Below are 10,958 nucleotides of genomic sequence, written 5' to 3' on the forward strand. Positions count from 1 at the left end.
ATTTTTTGGAAGTCATTTATTAGAAACGGTTGGAGATGTCCTTCTTTTTTCCTCCCAATACCTTTTTAGAAGTTTGAAAACTACATATTTTTAGGAGAAAAAAATAAGAAACTCTCAGAAGATACTCGATCATTTCTAAAACAAGGTAGACTTTGTTCTCCATTAAACACAATGCAGATACACATATAAAAATAGCCATTCATTGAATGCCTCTTTATTAGAGGAAGGAGAGATATATAGAGATTAAAATTTATATATTTTTGAAGTTGCTCTAAGATCATTTCTAAACCAAGGTAGACTTTGGTATCGCTATTCTCCGTTAAACCTAATGCAGATATATAGTATATTATAGAAACCAAATGTGGTGCGGGTAGATACAGCCTGTTCGCTTGTTCGTAAACGATCGTAAATTTCCCGTCGAAAACAGTGTTTTTGTCTGACACCAAACCTAACCTCAACAGCTGACACGAGAGAACGAAGTAGGCTTTAGGCTCGATCCGATTTGTTCGCCTCGACTAGGCGCTCACGCGTACGCCGCCGCGGCGCCGCCCCCTCCACCGCCGTCGTGCGGGAAGGAGGAGGGAGCTCTTGATCTCCGTGGGGCGTGTGGGACGCACGCACGACGTGCGGGGCGGCCTCCCCGGTCGGTTGCTGTATCCAACCTGAATCGGGGGAATTCCAGGAGACAGGTGAGCATTGCGCCGCGGTTCTTCCGTTTAGTCGTCACTGGGGTCGGGTTCCGGACTCCCTGTTAATTATTTCGTCCCGTGATGGTTTCGGTAGGCCTTTGCGTAGTAGGAAAATAATCCAGCGGTTTGGTTTTGTCCTGCGGAGGCTTACAGTTCTTCCGACACTGGACTATTGCTTTGGGATTAGCTTGTTACTTTAGCTGGGAATCAGAGGTTTTACGGAAGGAATGGTGTTACTAAGATTCTAGTCTAGACAGTATTCCTGGTACCATGTGAACATATATAGTTCTCTGTTCTGGATGTTAGTTGATTGCGACACTGGAATATGTATGTTTCTTTTGTTCTGCAATGCCTGCCTGGTACCATGCATGTCTTACAGCCACTAGGCACTAGATGCCTACAGCATGTACTCTACAGACTAGGGATTATGCGCACTGTCCACAAGACCACAAAACCCTTTGGAATTGTGTAGCCTTACTTTGGATGTCTCTTTTTTTTGTAACTCTGGCCCACTACTGAAACAGAGACTTATTATTCCAGTTTCTTGTCACCGCAGGAAGGAAAGGAAAAGTTGGGAGTGCTACAGAGCTGACTTCTGCAGGTGATAGAATAATGGCCAGCGCTTACAATCCTGGGGATGGTAGATCCTCATCAACTGAAGAGATGCCAAGTGGTCAACAGAATTATTCCGAGAATTCTCTATCTGAGTGGAGGTCCAGTCAGCAAGTTGAGAATAGAGTACCATCCACCTCACCAGCTTACTCGGACACTGATGATGATGATTGTGGTATGTTTTCTAGCTCTTCTCACATTTGTCTGTGTTTTACTTTGCAAATGCTTTTAGCTAGATCTTTGTAATCTTCCTTCTGATGTTATGACCTAAGTAGCCAGCTAGATCTCTCCATTCCTAATTAAACCGTTCCATGAAGTTTCTAATTAAACTGATTTTAGTTATGCTAATACTTAACCCAAACCTGGCTGGAACCTTGTTCCATATCTAAAAAAACTTAACCCAAACCCATGTATGATTCAGCGGCTCAGGAAGTCTTAATAACAATTGCAAAATGCAATAAGATGGATGCCGACTTAGATATGTTACCTTCAGGGAGTTTAGTAGGTCACTGCAGTTTGTTTGGGTTACTTATATTAGGCTTAGGGTTATTATATAATGAGCTGCCTGATGAACCTGGGCCATTGTTGGAGCTTGTACCAATGGGCATTCACTGGTTTGGTGTGGGCAAGAACAGTGTGACTAGATATGCACTAAGAAGGTGATAACTGAAGGGTGTGTTTGGTTTGAGGAATTAACTTATCCTAGATGGAGGGATGCATCTGGTCCATTCCTCAAATTTGGTGGAATGTCCTCATTCCTCATACTAGTACTAATTATTAGCTTGTGAGGAATGGGGTGGCCATGGATCAACCCATTCTATTCCACAAACCAAACAAAAAACTAGAGAGTGAGATGGTGATCGACCACATCATTCAACCAACCAAACACCTCAGAAGTGCCCTGTATGATGAAGGTCCAAGAAAGTGGAACTGTTGGAGTGCATATGGACGTTGTTCTGACTTTTTGGTCGTGGGGTTTCTCCCCATATTTTGTCATTTAGATCAATTACGGTTACACCAGTTAAAACTTATGGGGTTCTCTTTTGGGCCTCGGTAACTAAGTAGTTAAGCTGCTTGGATATATGTCATATGTTAAACTTTTTTTTAGAGTACAAGAAGCATTACTCTTCCAAGGACTGGTGGAATACTAAATATGCAGCCCTATTTCATTTGTTACACTGGCAGCTTGTTCTGTTGCATTCAAGAACCTTTAGCATTATAATTTGCTGTCCTAAAAGGCTTCGACTTAGGCGATGCTTATTCTAAAAAGGTTTTTACATTATAAACTATGTAGCTTCTTGTATGGTGTGTGAACATGACTGAGTTGGACATTTCTTCAAATTTGCTTGTAATTGTGTGGAGATGATGATTACTTTTGCTTTCTTAATATTCTGCTGAATTACATGTTTCTGACAAGCTGATTTGTGTCATTTTTGCATTTCAATCAGTCGCAATATTTAAGTCTTTGCCATCAGTTGGTGCTTGACCTGTTAATTCCATTGTCTTGTATTATTGTATAGGACCTAGGCCTTCTGAACTTTATGGAAAGTTTACATGGAAAATTGATAATTTCTCCCAAATCAACAGGAGTGAGCTAAGGAGTAATTCCTTTGATGTCGGCGGATATAAGTGGTATGGTCTTTTTGTTTGCATTAATTGGACTCACCATCTACTTTTTATATTTTTTCTACTACCAGCATGTTTCTACTATGCTGTATCTAGGCTTCTTACTTGCCTGCTGGGTGTGATTTGGCTATTAGTTTTCAGTGACTTTACAAGGAATAGCTGTTAAGTAGGGAAGTTGTAAACACAACAAGGTTTTAATATTCAGCACCGATTCCACTATTTGCATTATTGCATATATTATTTGAACTACAAATTATGAAAGCTGACCACGCATTTGACAAGTGATTGAACAACTTAGGTGAAAATAATATGTAGCCTTGAGCACAGATGACCCTGTGAGTTGCCTGGTTGTTGAAAATAGGTTCATTAGGTATCACAAACTCACAGGGACCTTGCATCTGTTAACAATTTAACTTACTGGTACTACAAAACTTCCTAGCAACGAGATGCAACAAGTTCGGATGTCCTTGGAAGAGTCTGAGGAGAAGGTTACCAAACTTAAGAAGGACCGGTACAATATGGATTTAAAGATACAGCTTGAGCGTACCAAAGCTGCAATAAGCAAGAGAGAAGAGCAACATCAAAATGACAAGTACATATCGCTTCAGCGTGCCCTGCTGGAGGCAAAAGAACGGAGAAAGCACAGATTGCCGTGCTGAACAAAGCGTTATCTGATCAGCGTGTTCTCTATGCCCAGAAGATAGAATAGGAACGTGATCTCGCAAATGAAGTCTTACAAAAGGCCCGTGAAGAAAAATTATGACAACATAAAGAGCGAACGACAAAAAAATGACTCCATGATTAATCAGGCAAGGGCACAATTGGTTGAGTTGGAGAATGAGCGCTCAAAGTTGAAGTCTCTGATTGAGTCCTTGATCCAAAAACGGGAGGTCCGTGGCAAGATGAATGTCGAGGTAACTATGGTACTCTATTAATTTATATTTTGCATTATATAGACAGCCATCTGAACGCCTCGAATGTTTGGACTTTAAGGTACAAGATGGGATGATTTATATGCCATGGACGTACTTCACGATAGTAGTGGACAACTACAGTCACCCGATATACAAAATTTTCGTACAGTTTTTGTGTAAGAACTCGTTGTGCTCAAATGATCCTTATTCGTGTAATCCCTACATGCAAGATGTGGTTATGAAATTTAAGGTTCACAAAGTGAAGGAACTTTATTCTGATCTATAGAAGTACGACCTTCGTGGTGAATTGAGAGAGTTTTCAATTGTAAGGCCAGCCATTATTGTTAAGTTCGCCACCTTCACAGAGGCCTTGAGATGACATGGATACATAAGAGACGTAGAGGTATACTACCTCAATCCTGCTCCTTGGAGTGAGCCATCAACTGGATTGGTAAAGATTGTTGGACCAGAAGAGGTAAACCAAATGGTGCATGCTCATGCAAAAGAGGGGACTAAGATTTGTCATCTGTACCTAGTGAGTAGATATGAAGATGGTGACCCGGACGTGAGTATTTGTTCCTCGTGACAAATATCTACTAAACACAACCATTCATCAAGAACTGATGTTATAACATCTCATCGGACTCCTATGAAAGCGTTGATTCCATACCACACTTGTCCTGCATTACAAGTCATTCGATGTTATAACATCAGTGTTTGGTGAATGGTTGTGTGTAGTAGATATTTGTCACAAGGAACCAATACTCACGTCGGGTCACTATCTTCGTATCTGCTCACTAGGTACAGATGACAAATCTTAGTCCCCTCTTGAGCATGAGCATGCACCATTTGGTTTACCTCTTCTGGTCCGACAATCTTTACCAATCCAGTTGATGGCTCACTCCAAGGAGCAGGATTGAGGTAGTATACCTCTACGTCTCTTATGTATCCATGCCATCTCAAGGCCTCTGTGAAGGTGCCGAACTTAACAGTAATGGCTGGCCTTACAATTGAAAACTCTCTCAATTCACCTCGAAGGTCGTACTTTTGTAGATCAGAATAAAGTTCCTTCACTTTGTGAACCTTAAATTTCATAACCACATCCTGCATGTAGGGATTACACGAATAAGGATCATTTGAGCACAACAAGTTCTTACACAAAAACTATATGAAAATTTCATATACCGGGCGACATTAGTTGTCCACTGCTATCGTGAAGTACGTCCATGGCATATAAATCATCCCATCTTGTACCTTAAAGTTCAAACATTCGAGGCGTTCAAATGGTTGTCTATATAATGCAAAATATAATACCTCGACATTCATCTTGCCACGGACCTCCTGTTGTTGGATCAAGGACTCAATCAGGGACTTCAACTTTGAGCGCTCATTCTCCAACTCAACCAATTGTGCCCTTGCCTGATTAGTCATGCAGTCAAATTTTTGTCGCTCGTTCTTTATGTTGTCATAATTTTCTTCACGGGCCTTTCGTAAGACTTCATTTGCGAGATCACGTTCCCGTTCTATCTTCTGGGCATAGAGAACACGCTGATCAGATAACTCTTTGTTCAGCACGGCGATATGTGCTTTCTCCATTCTTTTGCCTAAGTCAGAATGCTCTTTCTGTACCGCTTTGTCCAGCAGGGCATGCTAAAGCGATATGTACTCGTCATTTTGATGTTGCTCTTCTCTCTTGCTGATTGCAGCTTTGATACGCTCAAGCTGTATCTTTAAATCCATATTGTACCGGTCCTTCTTAAGTTTGGTAACCTTCTCCTCGGACTCTTCCAGGGACCTCCGAACTGGTAGTGGGTCAATGAAGGCGGTAATGGCTGTAATGTCTGCCATTGGCAATCCATATTTTGGGGAGAAAATTTGTAGGTTTTGCATTTATTGCATGGAGAAGAAAGGCTATTGTAATGGTAAAATGATGTATTTAATTTTGTGCCATATGTTGTTTGTTATATGGCCTTTCTTGGTCTGATATAATTTTAACATTTTTTTCTCGAACGATATTATTTGAACATTTACTGCCATGGAGAAGAAAAGCTATTGTAATGCTAAAATTATGCATTTAATTTTATATCCCTTTTTTGTTTATTATGTCCTTTTCGATCTATATATTTTAATTTGCTTTTAGTTTTATCGGCTGATACTTGCTGCATCATATTTTGAGATCTATCAGTTGAGTTTCAGGTATATCTTAATTTACCCACAAGGATGTGATGTCTGCAATCACCTCTCACTCTTTCTTTGTGTTGCCAACCATGATAAGCTACTCCCAGGTAGATGCATAATTTGATGCATTGTATTCGACTCACTTCAGTTTGTGACTCCTCTATATATCTTCAATATGATTTGCTTTTGTTCAGGATGGAATCACTTTGCGCAATTTACAATAGCTGTAATTAATAGAGACCCTAAGAAATCTAAGTATTCTGGTGAGTTCAATGAACTACTATCTGGCTTTCCTAGTGCCTACAGCTAAAATAGCTAGCTTTTGCTTGCCTTCTACAACTGTAGTTTACGGAAAGTAGCATTTCAGATACACTGCATCGGTTTTGGAAGAAAGAGCATGATTGGGGGTGGAAAAAGTTTATGGAACTGTCAAAATTACATGATGGCTTTATTGTTGAGGATGTTCTTACCATCAAAGTCCAAGTTCAAGTTGTCAGGTATCTGTTTTCTTTGCATCTTACTCTTACATTCAATGGTAGCATCAATGTTTTTCAAGTGGGATTGTGGGAAGTATCTGTAACTTTGCATAACCATGTCTGCTTCTGCATTCTAATATTTGAGGGAGAAGACAGACCGTCCATTTCGTTCCCTTGATGGCCAGTACCGAAGGGAACTAATTAGGGTGTATCTATCAAATGTGGAACAAATTTGCCGGCGCTTTATTGATGAAAGAAGAAGCAAGCTTAGCAGGTTGATTGAGGATAAACTGGGTTGGTCCAGGTTAGATAAACTTATGAACGACGCATTAGTGTTTTATGACCAGTCTCATTTCCAAGCCATTTTTTATTTTTGATTTTTTTTGGGTGTATTGCAGTTTCAGTGGATTCTGGCTAGCAATGGATCCAAGTGTGCGTCGGCACATGACAACGGAAAAGACTGAAACTATATTGAAAGTTCTAGTGAAACAATTCTTTATAGAGAAAGAAGTTACATCAACCTTGGTAATTGACTCACTGTATAGCGGACTTAAGGCACTAGAATACCAGAGCAAGAACAAAAAGGGGATACCTAAACTAACAGAGACAGATGCTCGGAGCACTCCAATGGTGCTTATTGATCAGGACATGTTTATTTTGGCTGATGATGTGATACTTTTGCTTGAAAGAGCTGTGTTGGACACACTACCACACCAACCATTGCCCACAAAAGATGATGAAGGAACACAGTACCACACAAAGGTATGCATGTTTCTTTGATCCCTTACACATTGCTTTATAAGGTAACGTGCATCCTAGATGATTCCATCTTGTGGGCGGTTGACTAGAACAGCTATTTGCAGATGTACTTTTTTTACATGTTCAATATCAAAACTGAAAGCATTTTCATCATGGTGTGCAAAGGCCCACAAATTTTGAAATTTTATTCGTATTACATTCAAAATTACTTTCACAAAATGAACTCAGCCGTGAAGCTATGGAGGAAATAAATGTTTATATGTACCATTTTGCTTTGGAATTGGGCCTGAACCTACGAGTCATTTATGATTATTATCTTTCGTAGTTACAAAATGAGATATACTTATTCATCATTCATGTTTCCCTATCCAATTTACCTCTTTATGTGTTTTATTCTACTGTATGTATGGATCCCTAACAAATCCCCTTATTGTAGGATGACAACTCAAGTGACGAGTTTGACAAAGATTCTATCGAGCGTGATGATAGATGGCTTACAGAGTTAGGCTGGAAGACACTGGAACTTTTTGCCTTAGCTCATATATTCAGGTAAGCAAACTTTTCTAGTTGTTTGTTCCAATATTTTGCTTCATGAATAGATATTAGGTCAGCCACCCAAATCGTTGATTCATGGTTCACTTGAGGTGCGTGCCTTTTTTATGTTGCTTATTTTAATACTCCCTCGATACATTGCTTTTACTATGCAGATACATTGTAAAACTAGAAAAGACATGGAGGGGGTATATGCTAGTGCAGAGTTGCAGAAATTCTATGTCCTGTTTGTTTTGTATCTAATTGTTTCAATTCATCAGGTTTTGGAAAAAATATGTTTCAAAAATCTTTTACTTGGATAAACATAAATCTTCTGATGAAATTCATAATTCAAATCCCACTTCAATTATGGTTATTTTACATGCTCATCCTACTATATTAAAGTCTCGAAACTCTTGAAACAGCCGAACAGAAGTGGCATACCAAGAGGCGATGGCTTTGAAGCGCCAAGAGGAACTCATTCGTGAAGAAGCATCTGAGCGAGCTGGAATTGGACTTAAGGCAAAGCGTAGTGCTGCTGATATGAAAAGGCGTGGCAAGAACATGTGAAGTGCTATATTTTCTAAAAGAACACAGCAATATATAATTCATCAGATGCTATGCTATTGCCATATGCTGTAATCCCTCATTTGCCGTGAATAGACTTATATGCCACCGTTCTTAGATTCTAATCTCGTGCATTCTCTTTGAGAATTAATGTAAGAACCAGAACAAGAAAGATTGAAGTGTGTTTTTCCGTTGATTGATCGGGTTTATATACATGTTAAATCGCTGCCATGGTATGAATGACGTCGGCTCGGTAAAGCCTATCCCTGAACGGATGTAATCCTTGCTGGCGGCGTCGGTGATTACAATATCCTGATGGCTGGATCAATCTCTTAAAAGACGAAATCTGCACCAACAACTCTGGCCTATCATTTTGCCACGTTTCTGCACCCAAAGCAGGCTAAAACCTCGGGAATCTTCTCGACGCGTCCGCTCGCTCGGCTCGATGAGAAGGGCCGAGAAGGGCGGCAGCACGGGTAACCGCGCAGGCCACCGGCGAGGCGGGCGAGCTCACTGGCGAAGCGGCGAGGCGAGCCGAATGCGACCTTGGCCGCGGGACACGGGATGCCCGCAGAGCATCATCGAGCTGTGAAGCCGTGGACGAGCTGTGGGGGAGTCACGTGCGCCTGGAGCCGGCCGGGGCCACCTCGCCGCCACGCCGGTGGCCGAGTGGCCACCGTGCCGCGTTAGGGAGCGTGTCCGCCCCGCCATGGCCGGGGGCCTGGGCCACCGCACCGCCGCACCGTAGGGGCAGACCCTCCTTGTAGGTTTGTCTGCCGGATCGGCCGACGCGCACGCGGACACCACGAGGCAAGCGCCAGCGCCGGCGTGGCGTTGCGCTCTCTAACCTGCGGTTAGCTTTGCGCCGGCAGCTTCCTCGTGTCCTTCTCCTTCCACGAGCCCAACGCCGAGGAGGACAGCAGCAAGGTCCAGGCCTTCCTCGGAGATGGAGAGCGCCATCAGGGACCATCTGCTTTGGGCCAACGCCACCAACCAGGAGATCGACCACGCGCTCAAGGTGAAGCCCTGCCACACTGATCACATGTTTGTGTTTCAGACGCCCTGATGAGTTTTTTTTTTCTGTTATCAATTGTTGTCATTGTACTGTCGTATATTCAAGAGTTGCTTGTTTTAATCATGTAATATCCAAATTTGAAATTATCCAAAATTCCCATAAAATAAAACATTCCAGTGATCGAGCCAAAGCTTATGCTAACTATGACCATTCATTTTCTGCACATGCCACTCTAGCTTGCAGTGAAAGAATTGCAGAAGATTAATTCCTTCAAAGCACCACGCGAGAAGCTTCTATGCATCATGAGCTGTTGTTAAGTCATCAATAACTTGCTTCTGAACATATCAATGTCAAATGATCGAACATTATCTGAGGCTGATGAATTCCTTCCTATTCTTAGCTATATTACTATCAAGATAAGGCCAATCCTCGGCTGCACTCAAATCTGAAGTTTGTTCAGATCTATTAGAAGAGAAACAAAGCTAATTCGGGAAGTCAAATATTATCAAACAAACCTCATTTCAGCAAAGATGTTTATAATAGATATCAATGCTCGCTCACTATCAGTAGAGGAAATCGAGTTTCAGAAACATATGGAATCACCAAGACTAGCTACTCAAACAGTTTCTAGCGGAGTATTTTTTATATTTTTATCTTTTTTATTCAATATTTTAATAATAACCACATTCTTTTTCTTTTCTTTTTTTTTGCAGAGATGCTTTCCATCAGAGCCTTAAAAACGTTATCTCATCATGTAAAGTACCTAAGAGCCCAAGCGGTGAATTCAGGTCCATTCAAAACAAAATAAAATTTTCAGGCAAAAACATTATTAGTAGCACTGTTCATATTTGCTTTTTCTATATTAATTATCTTGTAATACTTCTATTTGTTCTCCACATAAGCTAAGTAACACTAAAGGCAATATAACTCTTTCACTGCCACTTTTATCTATACAGCTAGCTCCATGATGCAAGCATCCCACGGGACCGCGTGGCGAGGCCGTGCGTTGCTTTCTAGTCTGTATGGATCTTGATCGGAGGGAAGAGATCACCCTCCTGTGGTTGGTTACTTGACATTAATCAATTGCATTTAATCCTCCAAAAACCTTATATGAAAGATATGATGCAATAATGTTGATACGACATTAAGCTTCTTAAAAACCCAGTGGAAAAAATAGGGATAAATAATATAACACATTTATGGATTTGTATAAAAATAGGGAGAAATGATATAACACATTTATGGATTTGTATTGTTGTAATAAACTTATATGAGAAAACTTTATTAGGAAAAAAACCCACAAGCAAGTTCAACATTACATGTCTTAGATATTTCCTAAAAAAATTCTTAAGAGAATAAGTAAATGTAAGGCATTCTTGAGTTCATATTGTCTCAGCAAAAACCTTATATTATGCTAGTACATGTTATTGTTTTTAGAGAGCATCTACCCATGTGTTTACAAGTCTCAAAGTCGTGGCATACTAATACTATGAACAATTAAACTGCGGTAAAGACTTCATGAATAAATCTGCAAGAATATCACAAGACTTTATTGTAAAATGTTAATTCCCCACTTGGTTACAATTCATTT

At 40.6% G+C, this 10,958-nt stretch overlaps 1 protein-coding gene across 1 annotated transcript; it reads left to right on the forward strand.

The window, feature by feature from the left end:
- The first annotated feature begins 478 nt into the window (after positions 1 to 478).
- Positions 479 to 10,282, forward strand: LOC136508548 (TNF receptor-associated factor homolog 1a-like). The gene is made up of 11 exons (XM_066503245.1): positions 479 to 689; positions 1,246 to 1,476; positions 2,822 to 2,933; positions 6,038 to 6,126; positions 6,214 to 6,282; positions 6,387 to 6,516; positions 6,641 to 6,799; positions 6,894 to 7,257; positions 7,691 to 7,803; positions 8,211 to 9,370; positions 10,081 to 10,282. Exons 2-10 carry the CDS (start codon positions 1,302 to 1,304, stop codon positions 8,353 to 8,355), a joined length of 1,356 nt encoding a protein of 451 aa, XP_066359342.1. The 5' UTR covers positions 479 to 689; positions 1,246 to 1,301; the 3' UTR covers positions 8,356 to 9,370; positions 10,081 to 10,282.
- Positions 10,283 to 10,958: the final 676 nt, after the last annotated feature.

This window comes from Miscanthus floridulus, chromosome 15 (assembly GCF_019320115.1).
Source record: "Miscanthus floridulus cultivar M001 chromosome 15, ASM1932011v1, whole genome shotgun sequence".
Lineage (NCBI taxonomy): Eukaryota > Viridiplantae > Streptophyta > Magnoliopsida > Poales > Poaceae > Miscanthus > Miscanthus floridulus.

Excerpts from the sequence above, each read along its gene's own strand:
- LOC136508548 (XM_066503245.1), top strand. The coding sequence starts at position 1,302 with ATGGCCAGCGCTTACAATCCTGGGGATGGTAGATCCTCATCAACTGAA. Across the intron at positions 6,517-6,640 it reads GTCCAAGTTCAAGTTGTCAG|GGAGAAGACAGACCGTCCAT; the intron begins GTATCTGTTTTC and ends CTAATATTTGAG. Across the intron at positions 6,800-6,893 it reads GATAAACTGGGTTGGTCCAG|TTTCAGTGGATTCTGGCTAG; the intron begins GTTAGATAAACT and ends GGTGTATTGCAG.